Below are 26,126 nucleotides of genomic sequence, written 5' to 3' on the forward strand. Positions count from 1 at the left end.
TACTTAGTGGTCAGTTTTGGTGCTACAATTCGTATGTCTCATATTAAACATCGATTCAGTTTAATCCAATTTATAAAATGAGTTGAACAATACTTGTTCATGGAAAACATGACGAAAGCATTGAATAGAGGCATTGAGACTTACAGATTGATCTTAGACACCAAATGTCATTTAGATCTTAAAGATTATCTCTATGAACCTGAATATGCTATAACTCTTGTTTTCGTAAGTAGATTGGATAACTTAAGTTTTAATAACAAGATTGGATATGGTGTATCTACGTCGTACCGAAATGATTACTATGATGGTAATGGTACATTATTTGATTCACTTAATAGATACAATCTTGATGCAAAGTTTTCTGAATCCTTATTTAATATTGAAAGTCGAGGCGTTAAATGTTTTTCGTCAAGTAAAGTTTGGCATTCTTGTGGCATTAAAGAAAGGTCCTATTTCCAAATAAAGGATTATGAGGTTGGTACAGTATGAAAGTTTTCCTCTAAATTGGAATTTAGTATGCTAAGATATGTGTATAGATTGCATTAAAGGGAAGCAAACTAAACACATTATAAGGAAATCAGCCACGAGAAGCACTCAACTTATTATGTTAATACATACTATAAATGTGGTCTTTTGATACTCCTTCTTGGGTTGGTAAGAAATACTTCTATCATCTTTATTGACGATTACTCACATTATAGAATAAATGTCTACTGCATGAAAGATCCAAGTCAGTGAATGTCCTAAAGGTATTCGTTGACAAGATGGATGGCAGTTAGATGGAAAAGTTAAAGTTGTGAGATCGGATAAAGTTGTAGAGTTTATGTATTTGTAAAGTTAATCGAAGTAGAGGCATTTGTGCATGATATACAATGCCTGATACTCTAAGACGGAAAGGTGGAATCGTACTTTAAGGAAAATGGTTAGATTTATGTTAAGTTGTTGTATTTTACCCTGTTTATTGTGGATTTATGCTTTTAAGACTACTTATATGCTTAATCATGTTCTCAGTAAGACAGTTCCTAAAACTAATTTTGAACTGTGGATGGAAAGGGAACTTAGCTTAAGACATATTCGTATTTGAGGTTGTCGAGCATAAGTAATGTTATATATGATCCACATGAAAAGATTCTTGGTCCAAGGATTGTCAGTAAATTATTTATTGGCTATCCGGAAAATCGAAGGGGTACACATTTATTATTCTAACCATAGTACGAGAATGGTTTAAACGGGAAATGCTAGGTTCATTGAAAATGTTGAAAACTAGTGGGAGTGGTGAAACCAGAAAGGTGGATATTCAAAAGTCCATAACAAGTTTCATCCACGTGTTATTGCGCCTAAGGTTGTTGTTCTTATTGTATCACAGTCAATAGCCACAATAGAACAACATGATGATGTGTAAAACCCACTAACTAAAAATGAAGTAAATGAACTTGTCACGATTCAAGAAAAGAATAGTGATCCACAATAAATATTGAGGCGATTAGTAAGGAAAATATATCGTTTCAAATGATTATATTACACTATTAAAAGTGAATATGACATAAGCCGTGGTAAATATTCACTCATTCTAACAAGCCATGAAAAGTGAACATTCTTTAAGAATTAATTTGGCTAGGTAAGCTCATCATGATCTCGAGCTTAAACAAAATGGATGAGCAAATCACCTTTATGAATGGAGGAAATTATAGATAAAATAGATACGAACCAACCTGAAGGATTCTTGATCACTTGAAAAGAAAAATTAGTGTGTAAGCTGAGTAAATCAATATATGGACTAAAAATAAGCTTCCTGAAAATGGTATTTGAAAGTTTAACTATACCATTGCGTCATATGATTTGTAGAGACCATTATTGATCGATGTATCTATGTAAAAATCAGTGGGAGCAAGTATATAAAGTAAGTCTTATATGTTGATAACATTTCGCTTGTTGCAAATGACATGTGTATGTTACATGATCTTAACAAATAGTATCTCTCTATAAGGATTGCTCCAATTCAGAAGGGAGACAAGTTCGGTAAAATGAAATGTCCTAAAAGTGAATTTGAGCATAAGGATTTTGAAATGAAGATATGAGTGAGACATCTTATGTGATCGAAATACAAATATTTTAAGTTAGATCACAAGGATTGTTGAATTTGTCTCATAAAAGATATATCAATAAAATTTGGAGAGATATAGAATGGAAAATTGCTCTATAAGGAAAGATCAAATTCAGAAAGGAGACAATGTCTTAAAATAGAATTGGAGTGTAAGGAAATGGAAAGAATTCCATATGCATCAGTGGTTGGGACTTTGAACTATGTTCAAAACATGTAGGCGACTGAATATTACATTATTATTGGTATGTTGGGTCGATATTAAAGTAATCCCAGAATTGATCACTGGAAAGCTGCAAAGAAAGTCCTCAGGTACTTGCAAGGCACCAAAGAGCACATGTTTATATAAAGGGGATCCGATGACTATAAGTCATTGGATATTCAGATTCAGTGTATGCCGAATGCGTCAATAGTAGAAAATTGACGTTTGGCTATTTGTTCCTTTAAGTCGTGGGAGCAATATTATGGAAAAGTGGAAAATAGTTTGTCATTGCTATTTCCACTATGAAAGTTGAATTTTGACATGCTTTGAGGTCAAGGTTCGTGAAAAGTTATTGTGAAACTTAATCTCGGGACTTGGGATCGTTAACATTATAGCCAAGCCGTTGAGAATTTATGGAATAATTTCGCAGATATCTTCTTCGCAAAGAAAGACAAGTACATGAAAGGTAATAAACATATGGAGTTTAAGTACTTGTCCGTAAAGGAAGAAGTACAGAAACATAAAGTGTCCATGGAGCATATTAGGACAAATGTAATTAGAGCGGATCCGTTAAATAAAGGATTATCACCCAAATGTTTATTGGCCATGAAAAGAATTTGGGTATTATAGAGAAAGCCTTGCTATGCAAATATATTATGCTCATAAGGTGTAAGACACTTGGAATTCAATTAAAGTTGTGTTTCTGTTTATTAAATATGTTATCATTATAGTATGTATACATTATGGTTTTGGATAACATATGATAAATTGAGAATAAATGTTCATCTCAACGAAAGGACAATGTGAAGTTGGAATTGGTGTGTGATGCATGGAAGGGATCATGTCGCTTAATGATGTGTGACCGCCATGATTCGACTGATTCTAATTTTATCATGGTATTTAAAGTATATTTTGAACTTGATATAAAAGTGCGCATTATGGTTATTGAATCATCAAGACAATACAAAGGTCAAGTGGGAGAATGTAAGAATATTTATATTCTTATGTGACCTATGTATCTATTGGTTCAAAATTAAAGTTCAAGTTCATAATATTAAAAGTTTGAAGGGGATTCTAATATTAAAGACGACACCGTGATGGACCGGTTTCGATTAATGAATTAGAATCGGGGGTATTGATAACCCTCCTCTCTTACCTATTAATTATGATATTATAATATATATATATATATATATTATATGAAAAAGAGCATGTATATATAATTAAAGTGTATGAACGTGACGGTGGAAATTAGTTTATTAGTAAACTGATTTCATTAATCAACCGACATATTTGAGAGGCAGTTGATGTACATGTATTTGTGTAATACAAGAAGTTTAACCATATGGCAGTTATTCTATATGAACCGACGTATACAACGGTTAATGCATGGGATGATAAATACAAAGTGACGCCACTTTTCATGAAGAGGCATGCAGCGTCTATAAATACATGTCTGCTCTCATTCATTTAGATACAACAATCTTAAACGAGTTATATACTCAGAAAAGTCACAGAATATATATATACAAAGTGTTCTTGATTCTTCATCCATCAAAAGAATCATTGAAGTCTTAAGGTAAAAGAGGGGATAATATCAATTAGAGATTTTCAGTCGAAAGACAGAATAAACATCAAATGGTGGATTCAACCTCTACATCAAAAGAAGAAAGCATGGATGGAGGTTGGTGATTTCATCCCCACTTATAGTATAAATGTTATGGTTGAATTAATTCAAATCTAGACATAGATTTCATTATCGAAATCATTAAAGCATTGAGAAATGGCTTACAACTTAAGCCCGTACCAAACTACTCCCTCCGTCCCTTAAATCTTGCCGATCGTTCATAAAAGTTGTCACATTTAACTTTTTACCATTTTTTGTAGTGGATCCACTCTCTACTACATTTTTCAACTCACTTTCCATTACATTTCTTAAAATCTGTACTCGGTCAAAGTGTGATAAAATTTAAGGGACTGAGGTCGACATACTCCCTTCATCCCAACAAAGTTTATAACAAAAAATAAAACGTCTAATCACTCTTACTTTATTTCATTACCTACTTCACTCTCTATTATCTCTCATACATTTTCCGCTCTCCTGTTTTATTTTATTTTTCATTGAATCCATTCAACACAGTGCGCCCAAAGTTTTATCCTAACTTAGTTGGAACAGAGGGAATCTCATATTTGAAGTGGAGAAAAGAGTATATTTTATTTTTTCTCCTACTTAACTCTCTCTCTCTTTACTTTATCTGGGGAGTATTAATTGAAAAGAGAAAGTAACTTTATTGTTTTCATAAATCGAAATGTGCTATCATATTTAGGATAAACTAAAAAGAGTGGTATGTCATTTTAGTCTGGACTGAATGAGTAATTGAGTAGATTGAAGGTTGAATATACTCACTCTGTGACAAGGGTATTATGGTGACTGAGAGCCAGAGAATGGAGCAGATGGTTTGGAGAATAGAGTCGCAAGTGAATTGGTCGTTGCCGGTCGCGAATTCGCTGAACCAGATGACAAATCCGGTGGCCGTGCTGACGTCAGCGAGCTTCAGCCACATCAGCTTAGTGAAGGGATTCAAAGCTATGAATTTGGAGTCTTTAAGGCCGGGTTTCGCCGTCACCACCATTACCAGCCCCGACTCTATGTAAGGCTGCGAAAACTCGGCGTAAACGTACCGATCTGCCATTATTTCTGTGTCACCTACTGCTGCGTCCAAGCTCTATCGCAACAGATTAAAACAAGACCATCTAGATTAGAAGAAAAGAAAAGACTGAAGATTGAATGGAACAGAGTATTTTCTTTTATTATTACAGGGTTGGTTAGTTGTCTTAATATACACAAATTTTCAGATGTCTGATTTGACACAAACTTAGTACTCCTCCAACCCTGAAAGTTTGGGATTTGAATCCTCTGCCGTGGAGAAAAACACAATAGATGTTTGTCACATATTGTCATTTTCATATATCTTGCAAAGTAAGTTTGTCAGCATTTCACTTTTACTTTTTTGTATTGAATCTATAACTTATTTACATTCACATTTTAGTATTAAATTAAAATATAAAAATACATTCTAATAATTTTATTTCTCTATCGCTGCCGACGAGAATCTCTCTCGCGCTCAGCCCCTTTTTGCCGTCCAAGTCACGACCCAAACGTTGGGCGCTCGACAACGACGACATCTCGTTTCTTTATTTTGTGTGGAATTCATCGTTAAGGATTTAGGTTCTTAACAACTGGTGCTTTCATTGAGAGCTGACCCTCCCACCATCTCGAACCGAAGCTACACCGCTGCCCGACGGAAAACATTCCGCGCACAGCAACTGCTTTGGTTGTCGAGTCCCGCCTGTCCGCCGAGCTCTAGCCGCAGGACAACACTACTTCTGCAACGCCCGACGGGAAGGATTCCCGCGTGCCGCGTCGAAGTCAGACGATCATTATCCACCACAGACACGCCTCAGTCCGTCAACATGTCATACGACTACGCCGGCTATCGTCGTCGTCAATACGACTTCCCTCAGGCCACACAGCCATTCCGTCCCTACCAGCCGGCCTAACCTCGCCGTGTAACCAGTTGGGACCCTCCGAGCAGCCGGGTGGAAGTACTCCGTCCGCCGTCGTGGCCTGATCCAAAATCACCCTACGTCTCACACCACTTGGATCCACCTGATCGTCGTCCACGACCGAGATACCAGCCCATCGGGTACCGCGATCGCGCGCAAGACACTTTGCCCCGACACCGCGGTGGCTACATCGAGAGGGGTGGCCATCTATCTGATCGCGTAGATCATCAGACCCAATTAGGGTTTGATCCCTACCCGACAACCGCAACGCAGCGGCACCGCCCAACGTGCTGGGACCCACCGGCGCAACAGCAGGACCGCGGCTACCTGACCGTTGACCGTCCCCGACGCTCGGAGACGTGCTGGGACCGACCTCGCCCTCGGGAGGAGGTGAGAGTGCGAGTCCAGCCCGCCTCCCACCAGCCCCGCTACTCCACCGAAAAGCCAACACGGGACCTGTACAGTCAGCCCGCACGTGTGACCAGTCAAACTCCGGAGCAGCCACGCCTGCCGCTAATACGAGTCTCCCAGGCGGAGAAGTCAGAACGGTCCAGGTTGGGTCTCTGCTGGCACTGTCCCGAGAAATGGGTGATGGGACATGTGTGTAAACAACGCATTCTCTGTTATGCGGATAATGGGGAGGAGTTTGAGGAGAACATTCAAGATGAGAATTTAGCCGAAGAGAAAACTGATAATACTCACGCGATAGTATTCGGTGATGATGTTCCCCATGACATTACCGATGTTCACAATGATGGCGCTCCTCAAGAACAAAGGGATTGTCAAGAACGACAGTGAGCCACCGCAAGTGCTCGTTGGGGTATATGATGAGAAGATTGGTGAAAAGGAGGAGACATTGCTAGAAGATAAAGAGGAGGATGGTTCTATTGAGGAAGTGGAGAAGATAATCGCCTCACTCAATGTTGTTCAAGTGTCATCCAAAAATATTGTTGAAAATTGTTGGGGCAAGAAAGGAGATGGTGCTTACACCGATTTGCCAGTAATTGCTTGTGTCTATGTGGATTTGAATGTCGGTGATGTTCCAAGTATGAATCATCGATCAACATCGCTCGACAAAGATGCAAGGTTGATCCCTCCGAGTAATGACATGCCATGCTTGGGCATTCTGGGAGGCGTGGACAAGCTTTTCGATTTGGCAAGGAATTTTTCCGACAAAGTTGGGTCTCCTTTGTTGAATTTTTATGGAAGTGAAGAAGGGAGACGTTCATCTGTTCGGTGTGTGTTTGATCCAGGAGGAGTTGCCTCGCCGAAGCTTCTGCTTTCAACACTCCTTTTTGCTTTGTGGTTCCCACCTTGAGGACAAGGTGGATTTTAACCGTGGGGGAGTTGATACGAACCTCTATAGGGATTTAGCTATTATTATGATTTAGTTTAGATATTATAGGGATTTAGCATATCTTTTTCTATATCTTTGTTTTCTTGTTCATTAATTCAGTAGCATTATAAATAGGATAGACTGTTATCTTTTTTATTCATTCAACCAATTAATGAAATCAGTATTTCGCCCAACTTGGCTTGAATCACAAAATTCTATTTCTCTATCGCTGCCGACGAGAATCTCTCTCGCGCTCAGCCCCTTTTTGCCATCCAAGTCACGACCCAAACGTTGGGCGCTCGACAACGACGACATCTCGTTTCTTTATTTTGTGTGGAATTCATCGTTAAGGATTTAGGTTCTTAACACGGTGGCGGTCATGTGGGGCTCGATGGAGATGGAGATGTCGAGGGCGTGGAGAGCGCGGGAGAGGGGGAGGAAGAGGGTTGGGTCTTGGGAGATTGAGATGGGATTTTTCCAGTGGAAATGGGCGATGAGTGAGGCGATGCATTGGATTTGGTGGCCCACGGGGAGGGTCATCTGGTTGAAGGACGGGGGAGGTTGCGGTGGAGGTGAGGCGGCCGGGGAGAGGGAGATGATGGGTGGTGGGGATTTGAGGTGGGTGAGGAATGCGGCTTGTTCGAGTGTTAGGGTTCCGATGATCGTGTCGATGTGTTTGTGATTTATGAGATCCAGTGCTGCATAAAAAGATTCCGGTTAATGGCTAGTAATTGAATAGCTCGAATACATATTATTGACAAGCAAGAAATTAAGTGAGTTGACTTGATTGACATTCGTAATTGATTTGTAATTCATTATATGCTCATTTTATTAGTAAGTAGGATTACTTTTATTCACAAAAAATAGCCCTATATTAGGTCAATTTATTAAAATTAGTACTATCTCCGTCCACAAAAAATAGTCTCGTTTTGCCATTTTAGGATGTCCACCAAAAATAGTTTTATTTCTTAAACTGAAAAGTTTCTCTCTCATACTATTCCGACTTTTTCTCCTCTCTCTCATACTTTACCCACTTTTTCACCCTATCTCTCTTACTTTACCAATTTCACATTAAAAACCGTGCCGTCCAAAAATGGAATTACTCCCTCCGTCCCTGAAAATTTGTCACTTATTTTCATTTTCGTCCGTCACAAAAAATTTGTCACCTTTTACTTTTACCATTTTCGGTAATGGACCCCACATTCCATTAATTCATTCCCACTCACATTTTTATTATAAAATTAATATATAAAAATAGGACATACATGCCACTAACTTTTTCAACTCACTTTCTATTACATTTCTTAAAACTCGTGTCGAGTCAAATGGTAACAAATTATAAGAAACGAAAGGAGTATATATCAATAAGTTTCCCTTTATAATACTCAAATCATTTTTTTCTCTTTTTTACTTTACCAATTTTTGCATTATAACTCTTTGTCATTCTAAATCAAAACCTTTTTTATGGACAAGGTATGAAGTAATACTCCTACTAACATTATTACATGGAAATATGGAATCTATACGTTCGTTATGGATAAAATGTTATGCCCAAAAGTGTGGTGGTCAAACGATGACTAAAAAATTATGTAAAAGCCCAAGTCGTTGATTATAGTATTATTTATCTGTATGTGATCACCATTTCAATTTTAATATATACGTTCGTTATGGAATATGCTAGTATCTGAAATCAGAAATTCCAAATACACTCTGTATATTGTCATCCTTATATCCTAATTACCATGGTAAACACGATCGATATGATACAGCTTCCCTCTAAAATAATAATCCATCCGTCTCAATCTACTTAAATATGTACATTTCTTGTTAAATGAAGTACGATATTTTATACAGAATGAGACGTCCCAAAAAATGTAGGAGTAATACCTAATTCGACATAAGTCAAATTTCATCCATAACTTTGAAGACGAGAAAATCGAATTTATTTCCTAACGCAAATACTATAAGTGTGACGTAAATTCAGTAAATATATCTAAAGTAAAGAATGGCATACCAGCAGAAGCAGCAAGAGCTAAGTTGCCATGTAAATCTTTGATGTGCAAAACCAAGTTCAAACAATGGCCCAAATCTTTGGCAGCCATTTTCATGGCTATCTTCTGCTCTTTCCCGATTCTCGTGCTCTCATCGATGATTACTCCCACACTCACATTGGCCCCGCGTGGCAGCAGCTCCGGACATACTGCGGATTTCAACGAGCTCGTCGAGTCCACCAACCAGCATGTCAAAAACAGTAAGAGGTGGAGAGTAATGCATTCCCTACCAAGGACCAGAATAATTTCCTCCACTTTTGAGGGAAAGTCTTGCAAATTAATGAGAAATTGGAACATCATCCAACCACTTTATTTTGATTCCTCTACCTTAGATTGATTATTTTATTAGTTGAACGAGATTGAATGAATTTTATGTTCAAGGACAAGGAATGGAGACTTATTCAAACTGATTTTATTAATTGGTAGTTATTGGCTCTTGAGATTAAAAGAAATGGAGGCTTGAACAAATAAAGGGCTATGTCTTATTCATAACGACTGTCACGCTTCGAGTCTGACGTGGAAATGGAAACTTCATGTAACATGCTATAGTAAATTCACTAGAGCAGATGACCTACGAGTAACGAATGCAGCAAATAGTACTATTATTTCCGATACTTAACTGAGGGAGTATCACTATAAGTTGAATTAAATTGTATGGTGTTAAAAATTGGATATCATTGTGTGTGTTGAGTGTTGACCTAGATGATAGTATCCCCAACAAAATGTACTACTACTATATTAATTAGATCTAATTAAGGAGTGTATTTGTTAACATGGGGCCGTATATTTATGATTGGCAATCTTCATTTTGTTTCTCTACTTTTATTGCATTTATTTATGGGTATAAAATTTAAATATAAAATATTAGTATAAATTTGTTGTCCTTATATATTAACATACATGAGTTTCTAATTAAATTAGTCTTTATAAATTTTAGTAAAATTATTTTAATATAAAAATAGTTTATTACTACAATAAATTTTATTAATGAATAGAATAAATTTTATTATTAAAATAATATTAATATCTTATACTCACAAAAATTATAATTATTATTTATAAAATTAATAATTTTTATATATAAACACAATTATTTTTATTAATAAGAACGATCATTTTTAATTTTATATTTTAAAATTTTTATTAGCATTTCCCATAAAATTATCTAACGTACATTTAATAATACTCTAATTAAGATTTTAAATAGTCTAATTAATGTTATGAATAAATACATTAATGCAAGTATGTGTTAATTAAATTTCATAATTTAAGATTTGTCTTTCTAAAACAACAATAGGGCAAATTAGTCACAATATAAAGTATGATTATGACAAAATGACATAGGGGTATTATGGCATGAGACATTATGTCTCTAAATCACTACCCTTTTAATTTTTATCAATGGCTATATTTTATTTTATTTTATTTTATTTTATTTTATTTTATTTTATTTTATCTGTACTAATTGTTGCTTTTATTTTCGACCTTTATTTTTTGTATTAGGAAATGGTTGTCCAACCCGACCCAATCAAATCCCGAACCGACCCGGAATTCTCACCATTGTCCTTGTGTTATCTTCTTCTACTCTTCGACTGCTAAACAAAATTTTGGACTGAAGAAAATTCACCAAAAGCAATCGAAAATATGATTGCTTTTCGCAAATTGGAAGTTTAATTCAGTCCATAAAAACTTCATCGCAGTCTTAGTTGGATTGGTATGGCGTGTTCAATTGCATCTTCAAGTTCAGCTACTATATATTCATTTCACAGAAAACCAATTTCGCAAAACCTAATTTTATCCCCATTTTCCATATATTTCCCGCTCCACAAAGCTCGATTGCGCGCCGTGAAGACCAGGTCGGACGGCCGCCGCGGCGACTTGTTGAGGAAGCCGGTGGCGCCGTCCCCTGCTTCAAATGATGAGGAGGATTCGGCGGCGGAGTATTCGGATGATGATGGGAGTGATAGGAAGCGCGGAGATGGTGAGACGTGGGTGGATTGGGAGGATCAGATTTTGGAGGACACTGTGCCTCTTGTTGGATTTGTTAGAATGATTCTTCACTCTGGAAAGTAAGCTCTTCTTTTAGCTTCCTTCACTAATTTGATTTACTTCTGTGGTTTTTGCCTTTTCAGCTTACATTATGTGTATTTATGTTGCATACAATGATAAAAATACACACTTGTGATTGAATCTTGGGAACTACCTTGGATTTTGAATTAGGATTATGGAACAGAGGGAAATTCGTGTTTCGGAGATGTTTACCGGTCTTTTAAGGGCTTGAGAATGATCCCCTGTTTCTAGTTTTAGGATCACAATGACTGGCTTGTGTAGCTTCTCAAAGAATGCCAGGAAGATTTGAGGCCATTCTAAACTGATAATTGGGTATTCAAGTTTCTTTAGGGTTACAGAGGATTTATCTATCAATTTTTAAATGTAATATACGAGCACAGAAATTGATGAGGGTGCTGGTAATGGACACTATGTTGAGAAGCTTGATCAATTTGTAATTGAATCATTGAATCTTGTATTCGGTTGGGAGATACCTTAGAGTTGGAACTAGAATGATGGACCTTGTCTGAGGACCAGAGGGATGTCAGCAAGAAACGTGTTTGTTCGTGGATTACCGGTGAATGATATGAGGTGGTGTAACATTTTTGTCACACTTATCCCCATATGATTTTTATATTGCAGGTATGAATGTGGCAATAGGTTGAGTCCTGAACATGAGAGAACTATTCTAGAGAGGGTGCTTCCTTATCATCCAACATATGAAGACAAGATAGGATCTGGAGTTGATTACATCACGGTATCTCTCTTACACTGTCTGTGATTGAGTTTTCATACAATTTTGTCAAGTCTATGAAGCTCCCCTGTTTTCAAACTAATAAACTTGAACATTACTTGCATGAGTTTAGAAAAGAGCTACACTGCTGAAACATTTTCCAAGCAGTGTGTACAAAAAAAATGTCGCCTGCGTTCGTTACATGCCAATCAGTATTTCGTGACTTATGTATGACCAAATTGTGTGGATGCTTTGCCTTTTTTGTCTCTCTTTTTTAAGAAATGCATAGTAACTAATTTTCAAATAGAGATATTCAACCACACTGACCCTTAGGCAGGAAAAGTGCCTAATGTCGCAATATCCATATGTTCAAGACCCATATTAATAACTTACATACTGAGCAAAGGCAGCACTCCGTCTAAAACTATAGACATCCTTTTATTGGACTGTTGATGCTGATGGCTTCCGAGATGTAGTTAGGCTGCAGAGAAACAAAATAATGGGAAAAAACTGAACCTTGTAATCTCTTCCCGCCTTTGACATTTTGGCATGTCGAGGACACCTAGGTTTTAATAGTTCACAACCAAACGCTCTAACAATATCCATGTCCCCTGTTGTCCTTTCATTAGATTCATGGTACCTTTTTCGGGTTCAGCCATTCAGGAGAAGAAATGAAGTAGGAAAATCGGTCCAATTAGGTCATCAAATATCAATGCAAGAGGCTATAAGCTTATATTACTGTCGAACACTTTCAGCAAGTGTAAACGTAAAACAACCTTTTTACTTTTTTGTATTATCATAATGTAATGTTATGCCCTGCGTCTGTCATGTTTTCGGCAAAAGTTACTATAGGCAAATTTTTGTTGGCTCAACCAGAAAGTGATACCAAAAATAGCTAGCTTTACTTGTAAATTTCGTGAAACGAGATTTTCAAATGTGCCAAGGCTCAGTTATGCATCTCAAAAGGTTCATTCAGTTAGGTAATTGCTGAAAGTTTGTTATGTTTGAATCTGCTCGACAGATTGGGTACCATCCTACTTTTGAAAGCTCGAGATGTCTATTCATCGTTCGCAAGGATGGAGATTTGGTCGATTTCTCATACTGGAAATGCATAAAGGGCTTGGTAAAGAAAAACTACCCTTTATACGCAGACAGCTTTATTTATTCGTATGCAGTTGGGTCTTTCATATCCCATAAATTGTTACTAACGTAGATATGCATGAACAAAGAAAAAGAATATTTAATTTATTTTTTTAATAAGCGTCATTAGAGAATATTATATGAGGCTAAAATTGATTTTATATTGGTAAATTCTGTTTGTCGACCAAACTTAGGCATCCATAAATATTTTTTAGATCGTCGATGCTTTTTTTGGAGTAGTGGTAAGGATGAGGTTTTGGAAACGTAAGGTTTTTAAGATAAAGTTTTATTTATTATTTTAATTATAATAAATTTAATTTAGCTTGTGAATTGTGATGATAATTTTTTTAGGAAAAGAGGTACTCAATTAATTCCATTCTTTTATTTTACTATTAACACAAGTATTCAAATATTCTGTTTTTAGTTATAAGGAACGCTCTATCCAAAACTATTATGAGTAGCGACAAATAAACACACTAAATGAACAATACGCAATTCCAGCATTCGACAATTTCAAGGATGAGGATCCCCTGCTGTGGAAATAAACACAGCACCAAATGCTGTGGCATAAAACGAAGTAGTATTCCCATAAATCACATCAATTTTTTCACTAATTATCTCTGCAACTTAGTTAATTCGATAGTGTATTTTATTAATCTCTTCCCTCCCCTTTCTTGCTCCGTACATATTTGCTTGTCACTGCCAACTCATAACTTAATTCCACCAAATTTACTTTCATAAACACAAAATAATTTTAAAAATTGAAGTTAAAAAATCATTACACCCAATTAATAGCTGACATCACATATAAAATTATACAGTAATACAATATTTAAATGAATGCCTAAATAAAAACACAATTGAAGCCACATGAGGTGTTAAGATTTTTTTAATCAAAAAATACATTCTAATTTCGATAATACCAAATTTTAGGTATACCGTAATTTTCGATGCAATATAATACATTACCGAAATATTTTGGTAAGGTAATGATATGAATTTTCATATGTCACGGTATACCGCAACATACCGTAAATTATACCGTAAAATTTAAATATAATTATATATAAAATATATTTTATATATTATAATTCATTATGAAATATAAATATAATAACAACAATAATAATAATAAAATATGTTCAATACTATATTTTATGTATTATAAAATATAAATAATATTTTAAAAATTCAATTATTCTATTTCCATTGATGTTGAAAGTTTGGTATACCGCAAAAGCACGGCATATACCGAAAATGAGGTACAATATTGGTATTGAAATTCGTTATACCGAAAATAAGGTATACCAAAGTTCGGTATACCGAATATTTTGGTAAGGTATATGTATGATTTTTTCTTATATCGAATTTTCGATAAGGTACCACGCCTAATAAACATGTTTCCATGAAATATGTTACATCACTACAGTAAGAGATTTAATTACTTAAAAAATTATAAATAACAATTAATCCCAATTAATTATAATTAAATTTAATAAGATTTGCTAGACTAGTTTCTATATAAGAAAGTAAATATGGTGGAAGAAATTCTAAAGTCAATATTAAGCAGTAAAAAAGGCTAAAAAAGGATGTTACATTGTATAAGCTACATAAATTGATGTGATTTATTGGAAAACTACTTCGTTTAATTCACAGCATTTGGTGCTGTGTTTTCCCACAGCAGGGGATCCTACCCCCAATTTCACCATTAAAAGGATCTGATAACCATTAAAAGGATCTGACAATTTCAAACAATGGCTCAAATCTTTGGCAGCCATTTTTCATGGCTATCTTCTGCTCTTTTCCGATTCTTGAGCTCCCATCGATGATTACTCCCACGCTCACATTAGCCCCGCGAGGTCGCAGCTCCGGACATATTGTGGATTTCAATGAGATCGTCGACTCTACCAACCAGCATGACACAAATAGTAAGAGGTGGAGAGTATGCATTCCCAAAGATGGATTAGAATAATTTCCTCCAATTTGGAGGGAAATCTTGCAAGTTAATGAGAAATTGGAACATCCAACCACTCTATTTTGATTCCTCTACCTTAGACTGACTTTTTATTAGAGCATTAGCAGTGGCGCCCATCTCAGCGGACGTCGGCGCGGGACGTCCGCCATTGTGCAAGGGTGACGTGGATACGGACGTCCGCTGTGGCCACCGGATTCCGCGGCCTTCCCGGGACGCCAGTACGGACGTCCGCCATTGCGTTGACACGGCGGACGTTCGCGGGGAAGTCCTGATTTTATTTTATTTTTTATTTTATTTTATTAAAAAACTCTATATATGTTAGGGAGGTTTTTAAGGTGTTTCGAACGTCGTAAATCAGTCCTTCGACTATTAGAAATTATATTTCCGGATGAATTTTCTACACAGCTCGACCCCAGCCAGGGGCTGCCGCCCCTTGGACCGCTACTCGGGGGCGCTGCCCCCGAACCCCGTCTAATCATAATGAATTCAAACAAGCGTGCACTTCGCACTTCCAAACTTAACTTGATTGATCATTATGACAATATTGATCAATCAAGTTAATCCAATTACCCTAAAATAACCAACTATATATACGGCTCGTTGAACTATGTATTTTTATTTTAACTATGTATTTTTTTAGAAATCACGTATGTTTTTTGAATAATTATGTAACTTTTCTTTAAATAAAGTGGTTGCATTTTCTTCGTATTCTTGACGAAATTTTAATTTCGTAAATTGTTTAATTCCGGAAATTGTTTAATTTGTGAATTTGTGATTTTTTTTTGTGGGAAGTCCGTCGGGATGTCCGCCACTGTGCAGTGGGATGTCCGTATGACGTGGCATTCGTAGTGGGAAATCCGTATGACGTGGCAGGAGGTGTTTTTGGAATGTCCGCGGGGTTATCCTCCGGGACATCCTCACCACTGCAGGGTATGCCCTTATATAATGATTTTTTTTATTATGTATATATAGTTGAACGAGAGGATCTAAGTGGCTTTGATAAATTGAATAAGATTTATGTTAAAAATTATGGCGACCTTTTCAAACTGATTTTATTAATGGTTGTTATTGGCTGTTGAGATTAAAAGAAATGGAGGTTTGAACAAAGTCTTTTTCATAACGGCTGTCACGCTTCGAGCCTGACGTGGAACTGGAAATTTCATGTAGCATGCCACAGGAAATTTACAAGAATAGATGACTTACGAGTAACGAATAATAGTACTATTATTTCCAATACATGACTGCGGGAATATCACTTTATATATTTTAAGTTTAATTAAATTGTATGGTACTACTATTAAAAATTGGATATCGTTGTGTGTGTTGAGTGTTGACCTAGATGACTTATGAAAATAGTATTTCTCCGTCCACGATTAAAGATAAATTTCAGAATCAAGGGTTAAATTCGCTGACCTTTCATAATTAGGGATTCAATTCGCTGACCTTTCGTAATTTGGGATCGAGGCATGCGTATTTTTCAGAATAAGGGATTTATGATATTTTATCTTATTTATGTTCTTTTTTAATATTATTTCCCTCTAACCATTTATCAATTGCCTAAATTACCCCTTCAAATTTTTAACTAAAGAGGCAGCGATAGCCTTGCAATCACTCAATTCCTATCTCAACAAGGAGATATCTATGACTAATTTGTAAGTGGCTAGTAAGAAAAGTAGTAGGTAAAAATCGTGAACTAGAAGCAAAATAAGATAGCTGGAGAAAGAGATATTAAGACCTAATTGTGCACTCAATCAACTTTAAAGTCTTTCTGAGGAATCCAAAGCAGTAAATCGGTGAAATATAGTAGTACAATCCTAATCCAGTAAACAATGATCTCTGCATAGCATGCAATGGCTTTGTTAATTATCCTAAAATACAAATCTAGATACCTTTAGGAATACAGACCGATTAAACTATAGAAAATTTAAACACAAAACTACTTCGTTATATGGCATCCCAAGTTAAAGCATCATATAGAATTTATGTTCTTGCACTGGCACAGGCACTACATACACAAAATCGAGCAACTCCACTGTAAAATCAAAGAGAAGAATATACGGAGCATTCATTTGGAGGCGCCGTGTAGGGGAGAGGAGAAGGTTGGAGGCAGGTGTGGAATAAAAAAGGCGGGTGATTTGGGAGAGATCACAGAAACGGCGCTGAATTTTTGATGAAGTAGTAGAATTTAGGTAAAAATTTGAAGGGGATAATCTAGGCAATTGATAAATGGTTAGGGGGAAATAATGTAAAAAAAGAACATAAATAAGATAAAATATCATAAATCCCTTATTCTGAAGAATACGCATGTCTCGATCCCAAATTACGAAAGGTCAGCGAATTGAATCTCTAATTACGAAAGGTCAGCGAATTTAACCCCTTATTCCGAAATTTCTCGTTATTGATTTAAATGTTCCATATATGATCAGCACGGATTTTAAGAAATTGTTTTACTTTATAAAGTAAAGTGGAAGAAACAGTTAGTGGAATGCGAGACATACTTTTATATATTTATTTTATAATAAAATACGAGTATAATGAGTTAGTGAATGTAGGATACACTTACCAAGAGCATCCATAGTGGTTGTGGACTAGCAAACTCCTAGCAATAGCCTCAAAACTCCTCCTGCCACATCATCATGGACCAGCAACAACCTAACCAATGTCCTAGCCAAGCAATAGCCTAACCAATGCCCTATCCCATCAAATTAAAATGACAAATACGAAATTAGATTTAACAAAAAATATATTTATTGGCGGACAGATAAAAAAAGGAAATATGAACATTTAATGGCGGATAGATGAAGTACTATCATTACCGATGAAAACGTGTGTATGTAATGTCGACGGGCAACGAACAACAGCAACTATAACTCACAAAAAATGCAGAAATCCTCAAACCTCAAACCTAACAGAACCAACAACAGCACAATATATATCTTCACAAGTTATTGAAACAAGAATTACAAGAGTCGAAACCATGCTGTCAAGTCACATAAATTACAATTTCAACAATCCCTTTGTCTCAACCATTACATAAATATTCAAACATTATCCAGCAATGAGGTTTCATAATCCTCAACAAAATCAAGAATTCCCAATCATTGACACAGCGTTTGATATCCTTTCTCTCTCTTTCATTTCCCTAAAAAACAGAAAATGAATAAAGGATGTGAGCACATAAAAATTTTAGACATGTTATTTAATTAAACAACACTCGCATGTTAAATTCTCATTCATAAACTAACTAGTAACTAAAAGATCAACCAGCATACACTGTAACAGGACATAGCAAAACACAATAAAATTCCATATTTCAGTCAATTGTAAGTAGGGAAGTATTAGGGGGTCGAACCTGTTAGCCAAGTTGAGAGTCTAGCAACGACTTCTCATCTCAAAAAGAAGAGTGGCAACGAACTGTAAAGAGAGATTCTGGGAATTGCTTGGTAGAAGCGACAACTAAGGGATTGCACTCAACTAATTCAATTGTAGGCGTTGTGACCACTGAGGGATCACGCGTCCAATCGAGTTGTCTTAATTTGTAGCAATGCCGTATGCTTAGGAGCTCGAGCCTGGGGAGGCTTCCTTGTTGAGCTATCCATCGCACCAGATCATTATCATCAATAACAAGTGTCTTGAGTTTCAAAAAACAATCTGATTGTATCTCCCACTCTGGGCCTTGAAAGGCGTAGTGATTTAAAATAAGTTCCTCAAGATTTGGTAGTCGCGAACCAATGTCATTCATGTGCTTCCATGAACACCCTAAGCCACACAACAACAACCTCTTCAAACTTGATGAGAACATTGAAAGAGGAACCATACACTCATGCCTCATCTCAGGGTTAGGCACATGATATAGAAGCGTCCCCAAATTATGGAGTTCGGTTGAGATATATTCCAAGCCACTCAGTGGGTTGATATCATCGTCATCATCATAAGGCTTCAACTCCTGCTCAATGCTTAACATCGTTAAATTAGGGATTCTTTTCAGAATTTCTTTAGTGCAACTCTTTGCACTCACACCTAAAAGACAACCGAGCGTTTCTAAAGTAGCATCAGAACTAGGGGTTGGTAGGTCTCTTCCAATTACCTCAAGATGCTCTAGTTCCTGCATGTCCCATACTTCAACCGGCATGTATGACAAAGCTCCACGCTTTTTAATGTTCGTATGCTGCTCAATAATAAGGGATTGAAGTTGAATAAGGTTGGATATGGAAGCAGGGAGATCTTTGTTGCATCTTAGGGAAAGAAACTTTAGACAAACTAGTTTCATAATTTCAAGTGGGATATGGTAAAATCGGACCTGAACAGCGATAAGTACCCTAAGCAACTTAAAATCCATGGCATGTATTGGAATTGGATATTCGTGGTAAGGACCATAACAAAGGAGAGAACGGGCAGTGGACGCACAATCACTTTTTATTGCATCATACACTTGTTCGAAGGCAAATAAAGTGTTGCAATGCGCACACAACCGACGCTGGCCTTTCGTAACATCATCGCAACTTTGTATAACAAGCAAAAACTTGATCTTACTTGCTTCTTTCTTACACAGGTGCTGCCAGCAAGAATGCACGCTTAACTTGTTCTTTGAAAACCAGGAACCAATATTGCGTTCATGTAGAACAAGATGATACCAATCAGAAAGCACATTCAAGCATTCCTTTACACATTCATAGAGACAGTGTCCAAAAAATCCTTCCGCATTTATCTGATGAAGGAATTCCTTACTGTAGATATCACTGTGTGAAGGGTAAGCCCCCAAATAGAGAAAGAGCATTTTCAAATATTGATCTAAGTATTCATAGCTTGGGAAAAATACCTCCGATATTTGATTGTATGCATCCACAAAGACTGAATTATGTTGTTTCTTTGCTACCTCAGTCCAAAATTTTGGTGTCTTGTCTTCTTTGGATAGGAGATCTGCAACTGTGGCTATCATAAGTGGAAGACCTTCACATTTTTCGGCAATCTTCTTTCCCAACTCCTCAAGGTCAGGAGGGAAGCCCTTTTCACCGAATACCTTCTCACCAAGTAATTTCTTACTTTCTTCTTCATTCAACAAGCTTACTCGTTTATATGGACATTCTTTAATTTTTTTCCGGCTTGTAAGCAAGACTCTGACATTTTCTTGTGACAAGTTATCCATGAATCGTGTATCCCATTTCCATACATCATCCAACACAATGAGACATTTCTTATCCTTCAATCTCTCTTTCAAGAGTCCAACTAATTTCTGGTCGTCCTCATAGAATCCTTGAGTAAGCATTTGGTGGCGAGTGTTGGGATCCACTTGAGCAAGAACACATCGTAAGATTTCATTGAATTCACATTTTCGACCCACTTTGACCCATGCTCGATGCTCGAAATGTTTCTGAATCATCGTCAAATACTTTCTTAGCAATGGTCGTTTTTCCAACCCCTGCCATCCCAATTACTGATAAGCAATTCAATACATCTTCTCCAAGAAGATAATCCCTAGTATGTTCAAAAAACCCAGATAATCCAACCATGTATGAGTTGATTCCACCAAAATCAATCCTTGAGGCAATAGGTTCGCCTTCTTCTTCAGGCATATTCACCACTTCAATATCGTACTCCAATTCCATCTCTGTCATCCTCTCGACGAAGAAATCAACACTCTGTTGCAGACTCTGCAGATCTACCGAGAAAGACAAGTGACCTCTCTCACTTTCGAGTTGTGAAAGAATCTGATCATAGAAATGAGATTCTAGTAAATCTTCGAATTCCCATACGGCCTCTTTGATTCGTTCATCCAAAGCATTCACCTTCGTCCTGATCTTACTGTAGCCGGTGTCGTCCAACTTTGACAGAGCAGTCATCAAGCGATCCATGGCCTCGTAGGCAGATCGTAACACTTGTATAGAAGAGGCAGGAACCAGTGAAATGCGAGATGATTTTAGAATATGGTTAATGGTAATCTTGAGAGAAATCGCAGCACCAAAAGCCGCCATCACCTAAATAGTGGAGAGCTAGTGGCGGCGGCAGAGGTATAGGTGGTGAAGAGGGAGTAGCTAGTGGTGGTGAAGAAAGAGGGTTTTAACTTTTGAAATTGTGGGATGAAATGAAATTGCTAATCACGTGTGTCGATTAACGGTAGTGATGGAGTACGAAATAAACAAGCCCAACAGCAGTAAAGCCCGAGACAGAGTATCAGTTCGGCATGACTAAAGAGTATCAGTCCGGCGTGACTAAAGAGTTCAGTTCGGCACAACCAAAGAGTTCGGCCCCAGCCTACAGCTCGGTGAAAGCCAACTCATCAAGCTCTGCTCTCAGGTCGGCATCAAGCTCTACTCTCAGATCGGCAAAAGCTGCTCGGCAATAATTCAGCAGTTCGGTCTCAGTATTCGACCGAACTAGGAGATAGTGGACTCATGCAAGATTTCCACCTCCACTACACCGACGATCTATTTTATTGGTGTCAAGCAGTCATTAACTCAGGCAGGATAGTGGACCCATGCAAGGTCGCCACGATCTCCACGACATCCACTACCTAATAAATGCTGCATGCCACGATCTTGGTTCGAAATATAAATAGAACCTAGGTCAGATAGATAAAGGGGGATCTTCTGCTGTTAAATTCTAAAAAGCTCTCTAGAGAGAATATCATAAAGCAGGCCAGTGTTGTAAGCTGTAATTCGCAGATCAAGCAATACAAACCTGCCCCCATTTCTCCCCGTGGATGTAGATTTACCTCAGTAAATCGAACCACGTAAAATCTCTGTGTTGATCTTCATTTATTTCCTGCATTTACAAACATCAAAAATTCGCCGCTTCATCACTGGCGCCGTCTGTGGGAACCTCAGAACCAAATTTGTGATAAAGCGAGTTTTTGATCCTCCTCCACCAAAAAAATGCATTCCAGATCACGTAACACCCATAATTCTGTCCGTGACAACCGTGAGGAAGTAAGTCTAGCTCGCAGGTCTGAAAAACGGCCTCGGGAGACATCTACTTCCAGTTCTCACGAAGGAGCAAGCCACTCCAGGAGTCATCGCACAGAATCTTCCCAGCATCCCGATTTAAATGAGGTTGTCAAGCTGTTTTTGGCCGAGAAGCAGGAGGAGTTCTTAACCTTCCTGCAAAAAAGCCAGCAGCCGGAGAAGAAAACGGGGGATTCTCCCTCCTCCTTCAGACATGAAAGTCACTACCGCAGTAGTGACGTGTCCTCCAGGAGAGAGAATCCTCACCCCCGACATGTTCTTCCTCGCCGAACTCCTTTTGAAAGAATTCAGAGGGCACCGGTACGAAGTAGATTGGGACCACGTCTCAATCCTGAGACGCCACCCGCACAGTTCGTACCATTGAACAAGTCAAGAGCGGAAATTTTCGAACTACATTCCGAAATGTTCGAAAAACCAAAACGGATGACGAAATCGGCCACACGCCGAAGTCTTGACGCATATTGCTCCTTCCATCAAACCCACGGTCACGATACCGAGGAGTGCCGAAATTTGGCTGCAGATATTGATGTTCTTGTGAAAACAGGAACGCTAAAAAAATACCAAAGCAAGCAGCCGAAAAACAAAAAATAAAAAGCAGAGGGGTACGAGCTGCTTTCCTCAGAATCCGAAAAGGCAACGGGATCCCGAAGACGATGACGAGCAACAATATGATGGAGTAATCCTGACCATTGATGCTTTCCCTGCCTGGAAGACTAAATCGTCCCTGAAGCCGTAATTCCGGTTGAGATCGGCATACCCAGTTTCCGAACTCTAAACTTCTTCTCAGCAGAACTGAAGGAGGACGGACTGAGAGCCGAGCTAGATCTTGCCGAAGAAAGAAGAGAACTGGCCTGCATAAAAGCAGCCAAGTACAAGGAGCAAGTAGCCCGGTATTACAACCAAAGGGTGAAGAAGCTTCCGAACTCTAAACTTCTTCTCAGCAGAACTGAAGGAGGACGGACTGAGAGCCGAGCTAGATCTTGCCGAAGAAAGAAGAGAACTGGCCTGCATAAAAGCAGCCAAGTACAAGGAGCAAGTAGCCCGGTATTACAACCAAAGGGTGAAGAAGCTGCAACTTCAAGTGGGAGATCTCATCTTGAGAAACAACGAAGTCGGCCGAGCAGAAAAGCTGGGCAAACTCTAACCCACCATCAAAAATTTCCATATCGGGTGTCAGAAGTCCTCGGCAAAGGGTAAATTGACTCTCAAGTCAGGAGAATAAACGCCCCGAGCATGGCATATTTCCAACCTCAAAAAGTTCCATTTGTAAGAGACAGTTCAGTCAGTCTTATGTGTTTTCTTTGTTTTTTACTTGTTCTTGTCTCTACGTGCGTTGTGTCTGTCTATGTGAGTGTCGTCTCTTACAAATGTTACTGAGGTATCTTGTTCTTCGAAGGCTGATCCCCTTCTTAGAACATGTACAAGCCCACGATTGTGCGTCAAAGCTTCTAAAGAGGATACAAGACCACAATTCAGCTTAAACAAGCAGTTCGTCTGAAACGAGCTGCAACAAGCCCACGATTGTGCGTCAAAGCTTCTAAAGAGGATACAAGACCACAATTCAGCTTAAACAAGCACTTCGTCTGAAACGAACTGCAACAAAAGTCTGATTCTCGCGATAAAACTTGCCTGAATTACGACTAGGGAAAGTCCGATCCACGCGATAAAACTCGCCGAATTAGGACGACCAAGTTCGGTCAAAGCAGTTTACCTCATAAGACCGAGGACGACCATGTCTAGTCAAAGAGGTTTACTGCATAAGACCACTTCGGTTAACTGGGAAAGTCCGATCCACGCGATAAAACTCGCCGAATTAGGACAAGGGAAAGTCCGATCCCCAAATTAGGACAAGGGAAAGTCCGATCCCGAAATTAGGACAAGGGAAAGTTCGATCCCGGCGACAAAAATCGCCAAATTAGAACACAGACCAAAGACGAGTCCGGTCAAAAGATGTTTATTTCATCAGACCAAAGACGAGTCCGGTCAAAAGATGTTTATTTCATCAGACCAAAGACAAGTCCGGTCAAAGATGTTTATTTCATCAGACCTAAGACGAGTCCGGTCAAAGATGTTTATTTCATCAGACCGACAAGCCAAGTCCGGACAAAGATGTTTATTTCATCAGACCAAAGACAAGTCCGGTCAAAGATGTTTATTTCATCAGACCTAAGACGAGTCCGGTCAAAGATGTTTATTTCATCAGACCGACAAGCCAAGTCCGGACAAAGATGTTTATTTCATCAGACCAAAGACAAGTCCGGTCAAAGATGTTTATTTCATCAGACCTAAGACGAGTCCGGTCAAAGATGTTTATTTCATCAGACCGACAAGCCAAGTCCGGACAAAGATGTTTATTTCATCAGACCAAAGACAAGTCCGGTCAAAGATGTTTATTTCATCAGACCTAAGACGAGTCCGGTCAAAGATATAAAACTCGCCAAATTAGGACACAAACCAAATCCGGTCAAAGAAGAGTTCACTTACCCCATACTTTTATCCAGAATGCCGAAGTGATTCACTTCGCTTTTCGGGGGGGGTAGTGATGGAGTACGAAATAAACAAGCCCAACAGCAGTAAAGCCCGAGACAGAGTATCAGTTCGGCATGACTAAAGAGTATCAGTCCGGCGTGACTAAAGAGTTCAGTTCGGCACAACCAAAGAGTTCGGCCCCAGCCTACAGCTCGGTGAAAGCCAACTCATCAAGCTCTGCTCTCAGGTCGGCATCAAGCTCTACTCTCAGATCGGCAAAAGCTGCTCGGCAATAATTCAGCAGTTCGGTCTCAGTATTCGACCGAACTAGGAGATAGTGGACTCATGCAAGATTTCCACCTCCACTACACCGACGATCTATTTTATTGGTGTCAAGCAGTCATTAACTCAGGCAGGATAGTGGACCCATGCAAGGTCGCCACGATCTCCACGACATCCACTACCTAATAAATGCTGCATGCCACGATCTTGGTTCGAAATATAAATAGAACCTAGGTCAGATAGATAAAGGGGGATCTTCTGCTGTTAAATTCTAAAAAGCTCTCTAGAGAGAATATCATAAAGCAGGCCAGTGTTGTAAGCTGTAATTCGCAGATCAAGCAATACAAACCTGCCCCCATTTCTCCCCGTGGATGTAGATTTACCTCAGTAAATCGAACCACGTAAAATCTCTGTGTTGATCTTCATTTATTTCCTGCATTTACAAACATCAAAAATTCGCCGCTTCATCAGGTAGTATAACAAATAACAATGGCATGCCTGAAATATTAATTTTCAATGACATCGATCGGGTGGAATCCCATATTTTGAGGGTGGTTATGGGAATTCTTAACTTTTTTAAATCTTTGATTCTTTGTTGTTGTTACTAAACTGGACAAATTGTATTGATTTGTGTAAACATATGAAAAGAAAACCACTGTTAAGATCATTGACCATTTATTTATGTAGAAAACTATTATTCGCAGCCGGCCTTAAATTAGTGTGTTAATAGCAATGTTGATTGTTGGATTCAATAATTGAGTAGGTATGGCGGTGATAATCGTTGACTTCGATAATTGAGTAGGTATGGCGGTGATAATCGTTGACTTCGATAATTGAGTAGGTATGGTGATATTTAAATGGAAAAATGCTGGAAATATTATGAAATTTTATCAGAGGTCTTTTCTCTAGTTTTGTAAATCAGTAAAAAAATATCAGGTAATTAATAGTATGTATTTATTCTCTGATTATTAGTACATGATGATTTTTTTCTTGCAAAATTGAATTTATTACGGAATTAGAAAAATCATACATGGACATTGGACATAAATGCAAATAATTATGAATATAATAGAGATGGACCCGTAAATTGTTTACCCAGTTTACTATAGGTACCTAGGTTTGGGGGCGATGTGGAGCCAATGTTTGACTATATAATTATTGGCTGCCTAGTTTACAATGGGAAAACTAGAACAACTCTATACATAAATATTATTCCACCTATCCACGTAAAATAGATAAGTTTTGTCATTTTAGTTCGT

General features: G+C 37.9%; 3 protein-coding genes across 3 annotated transcripts; 1 reads left to right on the forward strand and 2 right to left on the reverse strand.

The window, feature by feature from the left end:
- Window positions 1-7,518: 7,518 nt before the first annotated feature.
- Window positions 7,519-9,499, reverse strand: LOC121762473 (glutamate receptor 2.7-like). The gene is made up of 2 exons (XM_042158357.1): window positions 9,221-9,499; window positions 7,519-7,904 (listed from the first exon to the last, which is right to left on the reverse strand). Exons 1-2 carry the CDS (start codon window positions 9,312-9,314, stop codon window positions 7,561-7,563), a joined length of 438 nt encoding a protein of 145 aa, XP_042014291.1. The 5' UTR covers window positions 9,315-9,499; the 3' UTR covers window positions 7,519-7,560.
- Window positions 9,500-10,813: 1,314 nt separating this feature from the next.
- Window positions 10,814-13,313, forward strand: LOC121762470 (protein DCL, chloroplastic-like). Its single transcript, XM_042158354.1, has 3 exons — window positions 10,814-11,326; window positions 11,949-12,063; window positions 13,061-13,313. Exons 1-3 carry the CDS (start codon window positions 10,974-10,976, stop codon window positions 13,250-13,252), a joined length of 660 nt encoding a protein of 219 aa, XP_042014288.1. The 5' UTR covers window positions 10,814-10,973; the 3' UTR covers window positions 13,253-13,313.
- Window positions 13,314-18,545: 5,232 nt separating this feature from the next.
- LOC121762218 (putative late blight resistance protein homolog R1B-17) lies at window positions 18,546-21,126 on the reverse strand. Its single transcript, XM_042158029.1, has 2 exons — window positions 20,496-21,126; window positions 18,546-20,443 (listed from the first exon to the last, which is right to left on the reverse strand). Exons 1-2 carry the CDS (start codon window positions 21,124-21,126, stop codon window positions 18,546-18,548), a joined length of 2,529 nt encoding a protein of 842 aa, XP_042013963.1.
- Window positions 21,127-26,126: the final 5,000 nt, after the last annotated feature.

The sequence above is a fragment of the Salvia splendens genome, chromosome 13 (genome assembly GCF_004379255.2).
Source record: "Salvia splendens isolate huo1 chromosome 13, SspV2, whole genome shotgun sequence".
In the NCBI taxonomy this organism is placed as follows: Eukaryota; Viridiplantae; Streptophyta; class Magnoliopsida; order Lamiales; family Lamiaceae; genus Salvia; species Salvia splendens.

Coding starts and splice junctions, on each gene's coding strand:
- LOC121762470 (XM_042158354.1), top strand. CDS start 10,974: ATGGCGTGTTCAATTGCATCTTCAAGTTCAGCTACTATATATTCATTT. Junction 11,327..11,948: donor ATGATTCTTCACTCTGGAAA/GTAAGCTCTTCT, acceptor TTTATATTGCAG/GTATGAATGTGGCAATAGGT. Junction 12,064..13,060: donor CTGGAGTTGATTACATCACG/GTATCTCTCTTA, acceptor TCTGCTCGACAG/ATTGGGTACCATCCTACTTT.
- LOC121762473 (XM_042158357.1), bottom strand. CDS start 9,314: ATGAAAATGGCTGCCAAAGATTTGGGCCATTGTTTGAACTTGGTTTTG. Junction 7,905..9,220: donor AGCTCTTGCTGCTTCTGCTG/GTATGCCATTCT, acceptor CTTTTTATGCAG/CACTGGATCTCATAAATCAC.
- LOC121762218 (XM_042158029.1), bottom strand. CDS start 21,126: ATGGCGGCTTTTGGTGCTGCGATTTCTCTCAAGATTACCATTAACCAT. Junction 20,444..20,495: donor AGCATCGAGCATGGGTCAAA/GTGGGTCGAAAA, acceptor TTCTTGCTCAAG/TGGATCCCAACACTCGCCAC.